The 19,525-nt window shown below is 43.1% G+C and overlaps 1 protein-coding gene across 5 annotated transcripts in view; it reads left to right on the top strand.

The window, feature by feature from the left end:
* DDX4 (DEAD-box helicase 4) overlaps positions 1-19,525 on the top strand; it is a 366,926-nt gene that overhangs the window by 124,668 nt on the left and 222,733 nt on the right. For all 5 annotated transcript variants that reach the window (XM_088469409.1, XM_088469406.1, XM_088469405.1 and 2 more), the window contains 2 exons: positions 10,356-10,391; positions 18,267-18,314. In XM_088469409.1, the coding sequence (XP_088325535.1) occupies positions 10,356-10,391; positions 18,267-18,314 (84 nt within the window). The remainder of the gene's footprint in view (positions 1-10,355; positions 10,392-18,266; positions 18,315-19,525) is intronic.

Here is a 19,525-nt window from a genome sequence, read left to right as displayed (position 1 = left end):
TAACGGGACGGGCCTCCCTCTGGGGGATACCAGGGTGGGAGGCCGACTTCAGTTCACCCAGTGTTTGTGTTGGACCACCGTAGACACATGGATAAGAGAAGTAGTCTCTCATGGGAAGAAAGGGCTTTATAAATCCAGAAAGCATTACAATCCTTGCTTCAAGCAGAAGTCAATTGTACCTGTCCCGTTGCCCCTGAGGGGAACGGGTGGTTGTTCCATTTTTTTCTGGTTCAAATTCCGACCGGATCCCACCTGCCTATCCTTAATCTTAACTCCCTGAACAAATTCCTCAGGGTACCTACGCTCAATATTGCTGGCTATGGAACCTGGGGCTTTTATGGTGTCTGGATATTCAGGATGTTTGCCTGCATATTCCAATTGCTTCGGCTCACCAGCTTTTTCTCAGGATTGCTATACTGCAACAACATTTCCAGTTTCGGGCTCTGCTGTTTGGCCTATCTACTACACCTCGGGCATTTACCAAAGTTATGGCAGCCCATCTGCAGCTGCAGGGGGTCCGCCTGTTACCATACCTGGATGATTTTTTTTTACTGTTGGCAGGGTCTCCAGAGGGAATTCACCACCACCTACAGCTGACTATATCTATGTTACAGATGCACGGATGGTTAATCAATTGGAATAAGTCCTCCCTGATCCCATCCCAAAGGATGCTACATCTGGGAGCTATGTTGGATTCACAACAGCAACGGAAAAGAACTCCACTTTGCAGACGCAAGTACGCAGATGACTCCACAGTCGCCAAGGGTCCATCCACTCCGATGCAGTTGCTGGTTTCCTTGGTGTCTTTGTTCGACATGGTGAAATGTGCCCAGTTTCATTCCTGGCCTCTGCAGAAATTGATCCTCTCCAGGTGGGACTGGATGCCCCATCGGATGAAGGCGCTAACATTGGTGCTCTCTCCGGAGGTGCGTCTGTCTCTTGCTTGGTGGCTGTAGAAGGGCCACTTCACCAAGGGGTGCCCCTTTTGGATTCCAGTCTGAGTCCTTCTGACAACGGACGCCAGACTTTCTGGGGTTGGGGCGCAGTGACCGGTCCACACATTTCGGGGATGGTGGACGGCAGAGGAGTCTGCCCTCCAATCAACATATTGTAACTTTGGGCGGTCATCAGAGCCCTGCATCAAGCCATACTCATACTTCATGAAAAACCAGTGCAAGTTCAGTCAGACAACGCCACGACTGTGGCTTACGTCAACCATCAAGGAGGAACTTTAGGTCAGACAGCAATGATGGAGGGGTCACTCATTCTGGCATGGGTGGAAGGTCATCTCCCAGCCATATCGGCAGTGTTCATTTTAGGAGTTCTCAATTGGGAAGTGGACTTACTCAGCCGTCACTACGTGCGTCCCGGGTAATGGTCTCTTCACCAAGATATTTCAGCTCCTAGTGGACAAGTGGGGCCTTGAGGACGTGGACCTCATGGCCTACCGACACAAGTGTGCGAGTCCAGGACAAGAGATGCCAAGGCTCTCTTGGTAGTTGCTCTGTCAGTCAAGTGGGCCTTCCAGTTTGCTTACGTTTTTCCTCCAATCTCCATTCTTCCTCAGGTACTTCTGGTGGCTCCAGTGTGGCCCTTCACTGGTACTCATCTCTTCAGCGTCTCTCCATAGACACTCCTGTTACCTCAATGTCCGGACCTGTTGTCTCAAGGTACATGCCTTTACCCGGACGTGGGTTGTCTGTGTCTGACGGCTGTGGCGCTTGAGACATCCCTCCTGAGGTCCAAGGGTTTTTCTGGCTCTGTGGTTAACACCATGCTCAGAGGGCGTAAACCAGTCTCTGCCAGGATTTACAGCAGGGTGTGGCACACCTACTTTCAATGGTATCGTCCCATGTTAGGATCACCAGGTGTTTGGAATTTCCTGAGTTTTGGCTTTCCTGCAGGCGGGTTTGGAACTTGGTCTCTGCCTTGCCTAGCTGAAAGTGCATGTATCTGCTCTTTCAGTGTGATTCCAGCGAAGGATTGCTCCTCTTCCTGATATCCGCACTTTCCTACAGGGTGTCCTTTGCATTCAGCCTCCCTTTGTCCCTCCTGTGGCGCCTTGGAATTTGGCTGTTGTCCTCCATTTGATCTCCTGGACTCACTGTATCTCAAATGGCTTACAGCAAAGACTTTTTTTCTTCTGGCTATAGCTTCCTCCAGAAGAGTTTCAGACTTGGGGCTCTTTCTTGTCTCCCATTTCTGGTTTTTCATCAGGACAGGGCGGTGCTTCGGATTCTCCCTGGGTTCCTTCCTAAGGTAATTTGCTACGAAACTGTGGTGCCTCTGGCCCGGGGGCAGGGTAGAAAATTTTAACTGCGTGCTTCCCGCATGACTCCCATAATCTCCTATCCCCCAAGGTTTCCCTGTGGACTCTACGGACTTCGTAGAGAGAGAACCAAGGTAAGTTCTTACCATATCTCTCATTGTCACACAGTAAACAGCTCTTGTATTACCCACAGTAAGTGCCCCTCTGGCCCTGTTTCACCTTCAGTAAGTGCCCTCCTGCCCCTACATCACCCACAGTAAGTGCCTTCCTACCCCTACATCACCCACAATTAATGCCCTATGCCTGTTTCACATAGTACCCCCCTGCGCCTGTATCACCCACAGTAAGTGTGCCCCAGCCTCAGTTGGCCTTTACCTTCTCCACACAGGAGCCTCTTGTCCCAGTTGATGGCGCCATCGGCTTGCGGCCGGGGCTGTCTGTGAGTGGCCAGCGGCCTCTTCATGGATGGCTCCACCAGCAAACCCTCGTCGTCCTCTCCAGCTTCCTCCTCAGTGCTGCTTAGCTTCTGTACATGCAGGAGCGTTTTTCTCCACCATGATGATTCTGCTGGTGACCTGCCTACAGCTTACTTCTCACTGGTATCTGCGCTGGACTGCTCTGTTCTCCCCCCCTCCCAATGAAGCAACCAATGCTGCTGTGCACGTAGACTGGCTCAACTCTCCTCCGACACTGTCACCCGTGGCCCCACCTGCAACACCTTCACCTGATCACTCACCTCCGGCATGTTGTTTTTTTTTTTTTAAATTTAATTGATATAAAAACTGTCTGACGGGTGCCTCATAGTGTGTTGGCCCACCAGGAATATTCCTGCTAAATTCTATGGCCAAATCCGCACCTGTTTACAGTCTATTGTTTTAAAAAGAAAATGCTTAAGGACTTTATTTTCAATAACTAAGATTGGGTACAGGAGTGCTCTTCCACAACTGGGCAACGGAGGCTTTGGTGGCTACTAAAATGAACACATAAGGTACCTATCTCCACGGATCAGCTTCCCAGAATAGAAATGAAATGGAGCAGTCAAAGGCTTTACATGAATACTGACCCCTATCACTTTGGACAGCAGAATTTCTCATGATTAGTAAAGTGGCCGAAGTAGAGGGCACGGCCAAAAAACATGGTAAATATCTTCTACAAATCCACAATTCCTCCAACAGTACTGAGAAACAGAGGGACAGATTTTGCGCTGCTGCTCTGGAAAAAGCAGTTTATTAAACATTTCTGAATGATACATTTAGAGATTGTAAGACAAGAGCGGAATATATCCCACTCATCCTCAGTCCTAAATAGGTCTCTTTCCTACTTAATAATGGGATGGCAGTTGCCCTTTCTTACCATCAAATTGATACTGATACCACCAAGAAATGCCCCCTTTATGTTTAGAAGATTGTAAATGAGTTAAAAAAAAAAAAAAAGTCCTTTCCCATGTTATTTCTACGTGGCGAGGGGAGGTAATTCTGCAACCAATGCCGCAGTTGTAGATACTTATAAAAATCTTCCTTCATAAGACCATAATGCGTTTGAAAGAGAAGGATGCCAAGCCGTTCTCGAAGAGGATATCGCTCGGAGTAAAGACCGCCTCTGGGCCAGGATTCTAATTATGAATCTGCAATCATGTTAGCTACAGATCTTAGGGACAGAGCTGGAGAGGGTAAAGATGGCTCCTCACTAGAATATACCAACTTGTGCCAAGCTGATAGTGTAATTTGGATTGCCTTGCAAGGACTGGTCCAAGAGGGGACTGCAGATGGAGGCAGCCAAAACAAATCAGGGAGAGGAAAAGGGAGTATAAATTCTTTCTATGACTACCCAAGGTTTCGATAAGTTCAGTTCGAATCAAACTCTGGCTTGACTAGTGAGACAGGCAGAGTGGACCTAATCCTTTCAGCTAGAGGCTCAATTGCCAGTACAAAAATGAGAAGTGAAAGGGGGCACCCCTGACACTTGCCATTGGCAATGTTAAACCTTGAGGAAAGGCTGCTGTTAGTTTACACCCGAGTATAAACAACCAAAATTGAGTATTCTATCTCTAAAACCAAATCACCGTAAAATAGTTTGCAAATACCCCCAATGCAGTCTAACTCCTTTTTGGCATCCAAAGACAAAATTAACAAAGGCTCCTTAAGGTTATCACCATATTCTATAATAAGAACCCGGCGCGTATTATCTGGGGCCTTTCTGCCCAACACAAACCCCACCTGGTCAGGTTTAGTAAGAGCAGGTAGAAGATTGCACAGACTATTATCTACTAATTTAGCAAATAATTTGACATCTGTATTCAATGAAGCAATAGAGCGATAATTGTGCACAGATGTAGGATCTTTACCTTCGGGAACGCTTTAGTCTCCGAGGCTTCATTAAATACAACAGCACTGGAGCCAGATCAGTTTTAAGTCTTATAAAAATTTGAATGATAACCATCTTCCAATGACCAAGGAGAGTTAAGGGACAGACTGGTCTAAAGAAGAGAGAGATCATTTAGTAATGTATCAATTTCAACCTTAGTTGGCTGAGGAGTGTTAGGGTCTTCTTTAAGGTTGTACAATTGAGTAATAGTTAGCAAACATATTTGCAATCTCAACTGGGTCAGGTACATTTGCTCCTCTAGAGGTATAGATGGTTCTGTACCCACTCTTGCCCGCCGTTTTCTCAATTTACGGTTACTAATTTCTGGTTAAAACTAGCTAAATTGCGCTGAACTTTTTGAAGCTGGAAAACATTTACCTTCTCTCGAGCGCTAAGAAGTTATTTAAACACTGTTCTGTTAACAGGATCAGCTTTGAGCTGCCACTAACCTAGCTGCTTCAGTTTCCGCTTGTTCATAACGCTGTTTATAATCTCAAATCTAGCTGTAGCCTAATCACCGAACCTCTCACAATTTCTTTTATGGAGCACCAAAAATTCAATTTTGAGTATCCTCGGGATTATTAGTACTTCGATACAAAGAGAGAGATTTCTGTATAGCTTGGTGAGCCTCTGGCTTAGACAGGATATAGTTTCCTAACCTCCACGGGCCTGGGAACGACAGTGCTAAATCCTAGAGTTGGATCTATGTACATGCGAGTAAAAGGAGAAGTCCCTACTGTGTGGGGTGCTTAGTTCTCCACACATCAAATAAGTCATATTCTGCTAATAAGTGATGAAAACCTTTAGCAAAGTCTTTGGGCTGACTTGAGCGTGAAACAGTCAAATGAGATCTATCCATTACAGGGTCTAAAACCATGTTAAAGTCCCCAAGGATCAACACTGCTCCTTTTGGAGTGTTTCTGAAGTATCAAGCAAAACTTCCTACTAAAGGACAACTGCCTACTATTGGGTGCATAGCAACTAAAGGAGCATCAACATTTTCCAGGTGTCCCTCGAAAGTTAAGTACCTCCCATCAGGATCAGCGTGTTGTGATATCAATGAGAATGCACATTGCTGAGACACGAGGATGGCCACACCAGCTTTCTTAGTAGGACCATTGGCTGTTTAACAATGAGAAAATCGAGTGTTACTAAAGAGTGGTGGAGCAGACAGTTGAAAATGGGTTTCTTGAAACGCCACAATATGGGCCTTAAGTCTGTGAAAATGATTTAAAGCTAGCCATCTCTTTCGGGGGTGAGTTTCATCCTTTAACATTGACATAATATTCAATATAGCAGGTAATAAAAGGGTAGTTTACACTGACCGACACACTAAGGATACATAGTTGTGATGCAACCCTGGCAAGGTAGGGACAATCAAAGGTGTACAAGGGTAACATATGAGAGACTTAAAGGGGAAACTGCAATGAAACCACTTGGCAGAAAGTGTCGCCATAAGGTGACTATTAAAAAGTAGTGTGGGGGGGATGGGGTAGAGGCCAGTTCTCCTTCACCCATATATTTGTAAACAATAACATATTACAGTAATTTAGTCTACCCATAAATAAACTGGCATGGGTGTAGTAAACACTATAATAGTAATAAGCCTAACAATGGCGCAGTGTAAAACCTTAATGTAACACAGAAAATTGAAACGAGAAAGGCATTGAGAACAAATGAAGGCTTAACGACTTAGCCTGCAAATAACATGGGTAAAGTATTTCAAGCAGAAATATTAAGGCTGCTTAAAATTAAACTAAATCGCATTAATCACTTAAAGGAGGAAAAAAGAATTCATAATAAATGTAGAGCAGCAATCAAAAACATTTTGAGCAAGTGGTACTTATGGTTGAGAACCTGAGGAAGTTCCATCAATGTGCTATTCAGAGAGCGCTTTCCACCCCTCTTCTAGGTTGGTATTCGAAACAGTGGAGCCAATATGCGATATTAATAACTTGGTAGAAAAACGCCATTAGAGAATATTCGCTTTCCTAAGGGCACTTGTAAGCCGATAAAGAGAACGACGTTTGGCCAATGTTGCTTGAGATAAGTAACCGAAAGCCTGAAGCCATTAAGGATATGGGCTGCCCGCTCTGAAGGTCTAGCAGCTTTCAACAATGCTTTAATGTGAAAGTAGTGCATCCTCATAAACACATCCCTAGGAACACATCCCTAGGAGCCCCTCCCGGGGCATCCCTGGCCTTTGGAAGCCGATGGATGCGGTAAATGAAAGGTCAACTGACTGGATATTAGGTAGAAGCTTCTTAAAAAATCACCCTCAAAGTGATGAATGCTACTATTTGAAACGGTTTCTGGGACTCTCCTGGATTTAATGATTACTTTGTAACCCTGTCTTCCAAATTTCCTTCCTTGTCTGAGTTGCAACCTCAGCTTGCAGGCTGTCTTGTAGTACTATAAGATTTTTGTGTGACTCAACCACCTTCTCCAGTTTAGATAGTCTGTCCTCCCACCTAGATCATCTATGGATTGCTGACATGCTTGAAAAGTGGCGTGGAAATCTGCTGCCACTACCTCCTTAACTTGTGATTGTAGCTGTTTCATAGTGCCAACCGTGAGGGCTTCAGTCATTAGGAGAACTCAGAGCAGAGCCAACATGGGTTGAAGAGAAGTTCACACTAGATGAAGAGGCAGGTGTCTCCTTTTGAGAAACTGTCGTCCCTGGGCCTTTAGCTTTAGTAAGCTAAGATGGTTTGAAAAAAAGCAAGCTTGGAGACAGACTGACACTTTGAACTTTTTAGGGCCCATAATAAAGTTGAGGTAATTTTAAGAAAATAAACTCAATAGTGTATTACAAGAATTGAGACTCCATTATGTTTTGTAGAAGTTAAGCCATTAAGAAGCCTGTGATATAGGAGACACACAGATTATTATTCCATCATAAAGGAAGTCACATCTGCACTGTGTAGAGAATGATATAATGCAGCTCAGTGGAGCTCAGTTGAGTAAACAAGTAGCAGTTCCCAGTTAGGACAATGAAGAAATGCTGAATATATGTAACTAAACAGTGACCATTTATGGGACTTCCTCTGGATACTGGGAAATAATTTAAAGTGCAGCTTGGGCAATAATAAAAATTAACATGCGTACCTATTGCCACGATAGTGGCTATTGAAACAGCAGTTCCGAACTTCTAATGGAGTTAAATGCCTCCAATTTCCGGAGTCGCAAGTTGGCCTTGTGCCGGGGTAAGAGTCCTTTCCAGCGAGGTCCCCCAATGATGGGAGAGGGCCGATGGAGGGTAAGGGAGCTGGTAGAGCGTGGAGCCCTGGGCTGTGTGTTTAGCAGGCGGAAGCTCCAACAAGAGGCGGCCAACCTGAATAACAGCTAGGCCATACTCCCCCAGTTGTCTTCTTTTGAAACTGTATGGTTTTACAGCATCGCTGTTTGACACCTCTGAGACCATATGTTCGAGACCAAACAGGGTGCTGTCTGTGTTAGTATGTATTACCATGGCCAAAAGTTTTGAGAATGACACAAGTATGAGTTTTCAGTCTACTGATTCAGTTTTTATGATGGCAATTTGCATATACTCCAGAATGTCATGAAGAGTGATCAGATGAATTGTAATTAATTATTAAGTCCCTCTTTGCCATGACAATTAACTTAATCCCAAAAACCTTTCCACTGCATTTTAGCCCTGCCACAAAAGGACCAGCTGACATGTCAGTGATTCTCTCGTTAACACAGGTGAGAGTGTTGACGAGGACAAGACTGGAGATCACTGTCAGGCTGATTGAGTTACAATAACAGACTGGGGGCAGATGTATGAAGCTCTGGATAGTGATAAAGTGCAGAGTGATAAACGACCAACCAATCCGCTCCAACTGTTATTTTTCAAACAGCCTGTAAAATGACAGTTAGGAGCTGAGTGGCTCTTTGTTTATCACTCCGCAGTTTATCACTTTCCATAGCTTCATACATCTGCACCTGGAAGCTTTAAAAGGAGGGTGGAGCTTGAAATCATTGTTGTTCCTCTGTTAACCCTGGTTACCTGCAAGGAAATGCGTGCAGTCATCATTGCTTTGCACAAAAAGCGCTTCACAGGCAAGGATATTGCTGCTAGTAAGATTGCACCTAAATCAACTATTGGATCATCAAGAACTTCAAGGAGAGAGGTTCAATAGTTGTGATGAAGGCTTCAAGGCACCCAAGAACGTCCAGCAAGCCCCAGGACAGTCTCCTAAAGTTAATTCAGCGGCGGGATCGGGGCACCACCAGTGCAGACCTTGCTTAGGAATGGCAGCAGGCAGGTGTGAGTGCATCTTCACACATAGTGAGGCGAACACTTTTTGAGGATGTCCTGGTGTCAAGAAGGGCAGCAAAGAAGCCACTTCTCTCCAGGAAAAACATCAGGGACAGACTGATATTCTGCAAAAGGTACAGGGATTGGACTGATGAGAATTGGGGTAAAGTTATTTCTCTGAAGCCCCTTTCAGATTGTTTTGGGCATCTGGAAAAACACTTGTCCGGAGAAGGACAGGTGAGCGTGTTACCATCAGTCCTGTCATGCCAACAGTAAAAGCATCCTGAGACCATTCATGTGTGGGGTTGCTTCTCAGCCAAGGGAGTGGGCTCACTCACAATTTTGCTTAAGAACACAGTCATGAATAAAGAATGGTACCAAAACATCCTCCAAGAGCAACTGCTTCCAACCATCCAAGAACAGTTTGGTGGCGAACAATGCCTTTTCCAGTATGATGGGGCACCTTGCCATAAGGCAAAAGTGATAACTAAGTGGCCCGGGGAACAAAACATCAAAATTTTCGGTCCATGGCCGGGAAACTCCCCAGACCTTAATCCCATTGAGAAGTTATGTTCAATCCTCAAGAGGCAGGTGGACAAAAAAAACCCACAAATTCTGACAAACTCAAAGCATTGATTAGGCAAGAATGGGTGGCTATCAGTTAGTATGTGTCCCAGAAGTTGATTGACAGCATGCCAGGGCGAATTGCAGAGGTCTTGAAAATGAAGGGTCAACACTGCAAATATTGACTCTCTTCATAAACTTATTGTAATTGTCAAAAGCCTTTGACACTTATGAAATGCTTGTAATTTTACTTCAGTATACCATAGTAACATCTGACAAAAAGGTTTAAAAACACTAAAGCAGCAAGCTTTGTGAAAACCAATACTGTCATTCTCAAATCTTTTGGCCATAGCTGTATATTTTTCCATGTTGCCAAAAAACAGAACTTATTGTCTAATCTCTTCCATACCATACAAAAGCATATTAAGCTCCATTGGCGCAGATACTGATGTGAATTAACATTTTTATATATTGCATCAGCATATACTGTTGTATTCTCTTTACAGCTCTGTGCATAATGTGGAGGCTTTTTATAGAAAACTAGTAATTTTTTGTGTGTAGGTGTCTGAATTACATATGTAATGGCGACAATATAGCTAAACTATTAGCATTCGTTGTGTGCGTTGTAACATGCCTACCATGTAGTTTAATGCTTGCCCATTTGTTTGACTTCCCTTGATTTGTGCTCGCGTTCAGCAAGATTTTGGCTTGTCATTTGTTATATTTCACAATTGGTAATACAGATCCTATATTTACAAACTCATTTTATCTCTGAAAGAATTGCAAAGGACTTCATAAAACTGTTCTATATAGTAAGTGTCAAACAGTCAGATAGCATTTTTATTTATTTAAGACTTTGAATTGGTAACCTAAATTTTCCTCATCCTTTTCCAGGTCGAGGTAGAGGAGGATCTGGCATGTTCAGTAGAGGTACACAGCTATTTATTTTTTTTCTTAATGCCTAATTGTTGAATTTTTTTTATTGTTCCTTAATCTGTGTAGTAGGACATATGGGTGTTAACAATTTCCATAAGACATATGCTGTAGTAGAGTTGAGCAATCTAATTAGTAATGGGGGGCATCCACTAGACGATTTTATCCCTGTCCAACCTCTTAACGATTTTCCCTTGAAGTTTCCCTTGAAATTTGATCTTCCACTCTGAACAATTTGTAAAAGATTTGCAAAAGATCTAACGATAAACTGTTTCATTCTGTGATTTAGAGCTTTCAGCTATAGTGGGCAGACAGTGGTTCATCGTTTGATTGTTCAGCGTGAACAGTGTGTAAACGATGTATAAACGATTTGTAAGCAGTCACGTAAAATTGACCTGCATGTTCAGTCGATGGAGGAGACTATAAACGACCAGCGGGAGCACGCATCGTACATCGTTAGAAACAATTACTGCACGAGGTTCGAACGATTTTATCATAATCGTTCAACTTTATCGTCTAGTGGATGCCCCCCTTAAGTCATCTCATTGAATATTGGTATGAAATACAATTTGCGCCTTACAAATTTGTCAGAAAGTAATCACGGAGCCTGTATCATCTCAGGTATTTAAATTCAACTTCTCAACCATATGTAAAAATATTTCTTTAACCACTGCATTCATTGACAATTGTCAAGAAGTAATGTAGGACTATAACTCTCCCACCATGAATGTGATGGGAGCACATTTTCTTCAGAGTTCAGAATCCACTACAGATGTATGGTTAAAGGTATTGTGAGCTGTGTAATTCTAGATCTCCTAGGCCTCTCTCCCATATGATTAATCACCACTGGTCTTCTCGGACACCAAGCAAAAGAATCTTTCTTTTTTGGAAAGTTATTTGATATTTACTGGGGGTATTTGGAGTTTTTTATTCAAATCTTTTCCTAGTGTGGAAACTAAAGCAATCTTTCATGGTGAACTGACTACAGATGGGGTTTGAGATATATGATGAACAGTATTGAGAAGTGTGAGCTCCTCTTATCTTTGGACATCAAGGTTATGTATTTGCGCACCCTCATATGGGGAGGGACATCAGTGCCTTTTTCAGTTTGCAGTTGAGAACCGGCATTACCAGTTCAGTATACTTCTTTTGGTATGGCAACAGCTCTGCTTATGGTCACGATCATGGCAGTGAATGGCCGTTTGTTTGAATGGTGGCTATTGTTTCCTTTCTGAAGAATCAATTGATCAGTGCTCTTTCCCTATCTTTGCTCCAAACCCATGGGGTGGATATATTGAAATTGTCAATTAAAAGAAGTCAAAATTTACCCCTACCCAAGGATCTAGTTTTTCTGGATCTCATTTTACACCCTGATACACTGGTTATTTCTGCTGTAGACAACCTTTTATTTCAGGGTTTGGTGCAGTTCATACTGGACTTGCATGCTGACTGGTTTATATTTTCATCAGGGTTCTGACAAAAGATGGTCTCGAAATAGGACAGGTATTCACATTTTCATTTGAGGGATTTTAAGTCACTCATTTTGAAGTTTCGAAAGTCTAATCAGCCTTCACCAAGTGCATTTGTGTTTTTTTTTTTTTTTAAGAGCACGGAATATTCTTTAAACATGTGTCTGCTAGTGAACATGGATGCAAGCCATCAGGATTGGGAAGCCGTCATACTTCATGGGCACTTTGAGGACTTGTAAGACCCCAGAATTCCAGTTAATCTCCATAAGTGAATGGCGGTGTTAAAAGTTTTTGTAAGCGAATATCCTCTTGTGTGGTCTGATCTATGGTAGTGATTAAAATGAGTTTTGGGTGCCCAACAGAGCAAATCAATTGTTGCTTCTTTCGTGCGTCAGTGTCAAGTATGTGCGCCCAAAAGAACACGGTTGAGCAGCTAACCCCGTCTAAAGTCCTAGTTTGGGTGGCCAAATGGCTGACTTATTGCACATTTCTGCTTGCCACACCAGGAGACTGCGAGCAGAAGTGTGTGCAACCTCTGCTATTTGCGCCCGCAGCTGCGGCTATTGGCCCACGAACGGATCAACAATAGAATTGCTCCGACGAAGTTGCAAAATAACCTTGGCTAAAACAATTGAGTTGACCCCTAACAATCCAGTCCGACACCATGGTGAGTGCATAGCTGAATCATCTGTGGGGCACCCAGCGTTCTTTGGCAATGAAAGGACTACAGGATTTTGTGGTGGTGGTCATTCCAGGTTCAGACAATATAGAAATGAATTCACAAGGCGTGGTATGTCTGTTCACATGCCTTGTGAATAAACCTGTGGATTCATCTGAACGTGAGTGCTGGTTTTTTGTTTACTCTGCAGGCGATTAGCTTGCTTAGTGACAGGGTGTGTGTGTATGTATGTATGTATGTGTATATATATATATATATATATATATATATATATATATATGTATGTGTGTGTATATATATATATATATATATATATATATATATATATATATATGTGTATGTGTGTATATATATATATATATGTATGTATGTGTGTGTATATATATATATATATATATATATATATATATGTATATATATATATATATATATATACTGTATCAAAGGTGATAGTCACATGACAGGTGACGAAACGCGTTAGCGGGACGCTCTCTCAACTTTTCACTGCTACTCTGTTGCTATCCTGCTATTGTCCGACCAGTTCCACGCTCTGCCACGTGCGGGTCGGAAGGCATCCCTACAGTGTGCGGACCTGCTTGCTCAAACATCGTGGGCACTTCGGAAATAAGAATATAAAAAGGGGACCCCCACTCTGTATCTACACCATGAGTACTCACAGATATTTATTTTCAAAGTGGTCCGGCTAGTAGGCTAAAGGCCTTGCTTACGAGCTGCCTGTGGACACATATTTCTCCTAGCTGAACGATCATCATTTGCCTAGTAACTCTAAATATCCCGTAACTGGCTCAATATTTACTCAGGAGAATTCTAACTGATCAGCTGTGAATGAAGTTCTAAATACAGCTGAATGCGAATGTTATTCTTAGGAGCCAGCACACTATTACGATTAAATATACAGAGACTGTTACTTGAACGGCTGATACTTTGTGGGATTAACCATCTGAAATTGACAATACCACCACCGATATCAGGATATCACTGTTTTATCCAGCTAAACTTAATTTGCTATATCTGTCTGCGGAAGTGCTAATTAGTTCCGTATGAAGATCCAACATACAGCCCTTCAATACAGATTATTTTTTGTATTGTTTGCAAAAGGAGCACAGTGATTAGCCATATTATTTGTAATTGTTACAGTATTCAAGTTTGAATCAATATCTGTCGTTATTGTTTTTATTACCTTTCATTTTTTAATTTGATTTCTGAACATATTTTGTCAAGTTGTGTTTTTATGTCAGTAGTGGCAATTAAATAATATATGTATATATTCATGCATTCCATTGTTATTTCTTATTATACTATGTATATTGAGCTTACTATGGTGTAAGCACGGAGTTCTGCTTTTTTTTTCCTTTTGGATTCCAGTCCGGGTCCTTCTAACAATGGACGCCACTCTCTGGGGATGGGGCGCAGTGACACGTCCCCACATTTCGGGGACTGTGGACAGCAGAGGAGTCTGCCCTACCAATTAACATTTTGGAACTTCGGATGGTCTTCAGGGCCCTGCAACATGCCAGACTCATCCTTCACGGAAAGCCCGTGCAAGTTTAGTCAGACAACGCCATGACCGTGGCTTGCGTCAACCAACTACAAGTCAGGCGGCAATGACAGGTGTCACGCATTCTGACATGGGCGGAAGGTTATCTCCCAGCCATATCGGCAGTGTTCATTCTAGGAGTTCTCAATTGGGAAGTGGACTTCCTCAGGCATCATGTCGTGCGTCCCGGAGAATCGTCTCTTCAACAAGAAGTGTTAAAGCTCCTAGTGAACAAGTGGGGCCTTCCGGACGTGGAACTCATTGCCTCCCAATACAATAAGTGTGCGGGTCCAGGACAAGAGATGCCAAGGCTCTCTTGGTAGTTGCTCTCAGTCAAGTGGGCCTTCCAGTTTGCGTACCTGTCTCCTCCAATCTCCCTTCTTCCTCTCCAGCGTGGCCCAGATGTCACTAGTACTCAGCTCTTCTGAGTCTCTCCATAGACACTCCGTTGCTGTTGCCTCAACGTCCGGACTTGTTGTCTCAAGGTCCTTGCCTTTACCCGGACCTGGGTAATCTGTCTTTGACGGCTTGGTGCTTGAGACATCCCTCCTGAGGTCCAAGGGTTTTTCTGTCTTTGTGGTTAACACCATGCTCAGAGCAAGAAAACCTGCCTATGCCAAGATTTACCACAGGGTGTGGCATACCCCCAAATGTTTCGGATATCTAGAGTTTTGGCATTCCTGCAAACGGGTTTGGACCTTCGTCTCAGTCTTGCTTCACTGAAGGTGCATGTCTCTGTCCTTTCAGTGTGGTTTCAGAGTAGAATCTCTCATCTTCCTGATGTCCGCACTTTCCTGCAGGGAGTCCTTCGCATTCAGCCTTCCTTAGTCCCTCCTGTGGCACCTTGGGATTTGGCTGTTGTCCTTTGGGCCCTCCATTTGAATGCCTGGACTCAGTGGTTCTCAAATGGCTTACAGCTAAAGCGTCTGTCAGAAGAGTGTCAGATTTGGGGGCTCTTTTGTCATTCCCCATTTCTGGGTTTTCATCATGACAGGGCGGTGCTTCGGACTCGCCCTGGTTTCATTCCTAAGGTGGTCTCTAGTTTCCACATCAATGAGGAAATTATTGTCGGCTATTAATTCCCCTGACACCTCAGCAGGTGAGAGGCCTCTTTGGATGTGGCGCGCGCCCTCAGGATTTATGTGGACCGTACCAGTTCCCTTCGGAAGTCAAACTCATTGTTAATTAGCTGGCCAACACTTCTTGTTTGTCCTTTATGGTTTCCACAAACTTTGGCTAGATGGCTTTGCATGACAATCTCTGAGGCTTACACTCATGAGGGCCTTACAGTGCCGCCCTCTGTTACTGCTCATTCTACTTGGTCTGTGGGTACTTTGTTGGCAGCTCGCCGTGGCTACTTGGCTGTTCAGCTTTGTAAGGTAGCCACGTTGTCTTGTCCTGACTTTTTTGAGGTATTATGCTATTGATACCTTTTGTCTCTCAGGATGCTTCCTTCGGGCAGCGGATTCTCCTCTGCGCAGGAGCGTCCCCATCCTTGAAGGTACTGCTTTGGGACATCCCTAAGGTCTCCCTGTGGAGCCTATGGACCCTGAAGTAGAAAATAGATTATGGTAAGAACTTACCTTTATCTTTCTACGAAGTCCACAGGGCATCCACCCTAACACTCCTGTGCTTAAGAAGGGCTTTGCTCCAGTCACCGGTTTTCCGTCTCCTTCTGTGTGAGAATGTGATTCTTGTATGTTCCAGACTTTCTTCACTTTCTCTTATCCTCCTCCGGCCTTTGACTTGCTACGAAACTGAGGTGCCTCTGGCCCGGGGGCGGGGTTTAGAGGAAGACCCAAGTGCATCCTGGGAGAAAAGTTTACTGCGTAAGGTGCCTGGATGACTCTGCATGATCTTTACCCCATGGTCTCCCTGTGGACCCTATGGACTTCGTAGAAAGATAACAAAGGTAAGTTCTTACCATAGCTCTCATTTTTCTTTTTCCAGTGTCTACTTGGGCAAACTACATTCTTTCTCATGTGATATGAGGTCTTTTGAGCTAGTATGACACCTCCTCCTACAATGTGTATATAAAAGCTTCCTTTCCCAAAATTTTTTTACCAAGGAGTTTAATCTGTGATCCACAACACTGGTGGAGTTATCTTGAATTTTTTTTTTCTAGTTTTATAATAAAACTAAAAATTTGCTTTAAATATTCATGCAGTCGTTTTTTTTTTTTTTTTCATCTTCTGTCTTTTTTTTTTTTTATTGATAGAATAAATATTAGAAAAATTATTTCCTATGACTGCAAGAGATGGAGGTTGCCTTTTTTTAGTGCTGTATTATAATTATAAGCTTTAGCGGCTGACTATGGGTTTCCAAGTGCATTGAACCTGACCTAATCTCTCATTCTAGATTCCTTTAGAGATCTCCCCTTTATATGTTATACTCGTGGTGTTCACTAGGGGCCGTATTCAATTTGAGACTAAAAAGTATCGCCGGTAACGTAATTTTGCCAGGCGGAAAGTCAATGTAATGGACCCGGAGGAAGTTTCGCCAATGAATACCAGGCGGAAAAAAGTGCAGAATTGTGCTTTTGGGGTGGAACATTGAGGGAACCTCCGTGCAGCCTTAAGATAGTCCCCCAAAGGTAAACTGTCAATTTTTTTAAAAACACTTAAGAACCCCCCCCAAAAAAGTACTTACGTTTTGGGGGCGGAAAATAAAGTTGGGGGACAAAGTTAAAAGCTAGCGAAATAGACTCCAGGGGTCCCCAAGTATGCCCCAGGTGTTTTTTGATTGCAGGTGCTTGCGGGAGGTGGATTTTTTACTATTTTTTAAACTTCAATTTAGCAATTTTTAAATATGCTACCCCCCATTTTCAGGTACCCCAAATTTGCTGGGAAAAAAATGCTAAATGCTATTCACCACTTATGCAAAGACGCTAATTACAACCTATTTAGAACATTTAAGTTCCTTCAGCAGGCCTATTCGGGGGTATCCATAGTGAACCCCCATGTCAGTGCTTCTTTTGGGGGGGGGTGTCGGACAGATTTCCTCAAAACTGACAGGACTTTTTGCCTGTTTCAGTTTCGCCGGGTCCCGTTTTCGCGTCCTGTCAAATTGAATACGCGCGATACTTTATTCGCCTGCAAAACACGCAATGTAAGCTGAAAAGTATTGCAGGAGCGAAACATTGAATACGGGCCTAGGTTGTAAAGTAAAGCAATGACAAAATGACTTTTGCATTATGTTGTATGAATAGTCAACCTCTACACCAAGGGTTATTAGTAAGCCTTGGGGTGATCGGTTAATTTACTATTCTCTGGCCAGCTATCTCCTGTCCACACAGCAGGGGATAGCTGTTGGGTGCAGAAAGGGAGTTTGTTCACTACACTGGTAGACTCTCTTTTGTGCTTTCAAATTGATCTTAGGTCGGGTACACACAATATCATCTGCATGATTTGTCGTTTCCACGCAAGTTGGAACAGATCGTGCATATCGTGCTGTGTATGCCCAATTGCATGCTCCTGCGGGTCGTGCACAATTTTTTGGTTGGCTGTGCAGCACGGCCAATCAGAAGATATTGTGTACGAGGTAGTGCAGTTTAATGAAGGGCGGAACGAAATATCGGTACGTCTGTACATTGCAGAGCGTATGGACAAGGATGGTCTGGGCCTAAGGGAATTTGTTCCAGCCATGGTCCCGATTTGTCATTCTAGTGTATACCCGGCCTTGCTCCTGAGTCATCATTCTCTGCATCTAAGAATTCTTCTCTCTAATCTGGTGTTAAATAGTACAGTGCACAAACAGTTTATCTGTTTATAAGGGTTTAGTCTCAGGCCTGCAAGTTTTGGGTCATAACCATATATTACATAATGGGGGGCTTTAGGCAGCAAAACCTTGTCTGTTTAGGGGCGGTATTTGTTATAAGGCATATAGGTACCCAAAAACAATTCCATATCGCACCCTGAACTGTCAGTGGAGTCAGGAGATTGGCTGCAATAAAACAATTGATTTAACCTCCAATGTTATATTTTGTAGTTTCTTGCCAATCTGTCCACTTTAATCTAATTTGTGAAAACGTCACTGTAGTATTTCCTAACTGCTGTTCTAAGGTAAGTTGTCCGGTTGTTAAAGGTCTGTATGCTGCGGCCCCAGGTCAAAGTAGAGGTGTTCCTAGTATTTAGTTAGTTTTTTTTTCTCTCTCCTTTTTTTTATAGAATATGGTGAAAAAGAAAATGATCAATCTCAATCTTCATGGAGAGGAGGTAGGAATTTGTTAGCCTACTTTCACACAATGTAATCTGGAGGCTGATTTTAATTTTTCTGTATATTTTTCTGTTTATTTTACTCTGGCTTATGACTTATGGAAAAAGGTGCAGAATTATTGTTATTGGTAAGTGGGGTACACATTGAAACGATATCGGCGCGATATGTAGTTTCTGGCCGAGTCGGAACAACATTTCTACCTCATCACTGTGTGTATGGCTAATATGCGTGCTCCCACGGATGCGTGCGGCACCGTCTGGTCGCAGGGAGAACCCTGTGGCTAATTGAATCTGCCCCTAAGCCTTGTCCTTTCCAGGCAAGACACACTGCATACATATTTACAAGTCATAAAAGAGAGCATTAAAAGTGTTCACGCGCATCTTGCCACCCAAAGACTCAAGTGTACCATTGCTTGAAAGAGGGAAGCCCCCTTTTTCAAATGAATTGATCTCTGTATCAACCAGAGAAAACCCCTGCAATGTACAATTCATTTTGGAAGTCCTGAGATGGGGGAGTTTCTTTCCCATTTTGGCTTCATTTAATTTAATGGCACCTTTATTTAAAGAAGTCACATTTTTTAAATGTGACCCCTTAATGGCCTTTCCCTGGTGATTACATGGGGATGTAGTTAATTTGCCGCCACACGGGATGCCACTGGAAGAATTCCCAGTGCCGGAGTCCCAACCCGCGAGCAAGAAACAGGCGCCGGAATCACGTTATCAGTTGAGATGCCAAAGCCGTAATCCCGGCAGCAGGCGTCCTGAACGCAAGTATAGTGGGCCGGGTTAGCTTTACGTCATGGGGGAAAAAGAAAGGAAGGAAGGTGGGGGGTCCAATTAGGCACTAAGGGGAGAGGTTTAACGTATGTGCAGAATCCTGTTTTGTTGGAGTTTTCTAAAGTTAAAATTGATGCAAGAGCACAGTGTTTTTTCTGGTGGTGATTACAAATTAATATACAACTATTTTGCCTTTTAGTTCATTTTCTTTACATTTTTATCTAAATTGCCCATTTTTTTTGTACATTCTTGTGTAAGAAGAAAACAAATGGTCTACTGAAAAAAAAAAAATGGTATGTGTTGGTACTGCACAAATAATGACTTATGATTAAATGTGTCCACCCCCTCACCAAAAAAAACCCACTAATAACATTTCTGTTTTGAACCAGTTCTATCTTAAAGTAGTTTTCCATAGAGCTAGGTAATGTTTGTGG

This window comes from Taudactylus pleione, unplaced genomic scaffold (genome assembly GCF_031769625.1).
Source record: "Taudactylus pleione unplaced genomic scaffold, aTauple2 ptg000092l, whole genome shotgun sequence".
In the NCBI taxonomy this organism is placed as follows: domain Eukaryota; kingdom Metazoa; phylum Chordata; class Amphibia; order Anura; family Myobatrachidae; genus Taudactylus; species Taudactylus pleione.
The sequence above is the reverse complement of the archived record's forward strand: the minus strand, read 5'-3'. Positions and strand labels throughout refer to the sequence as shown.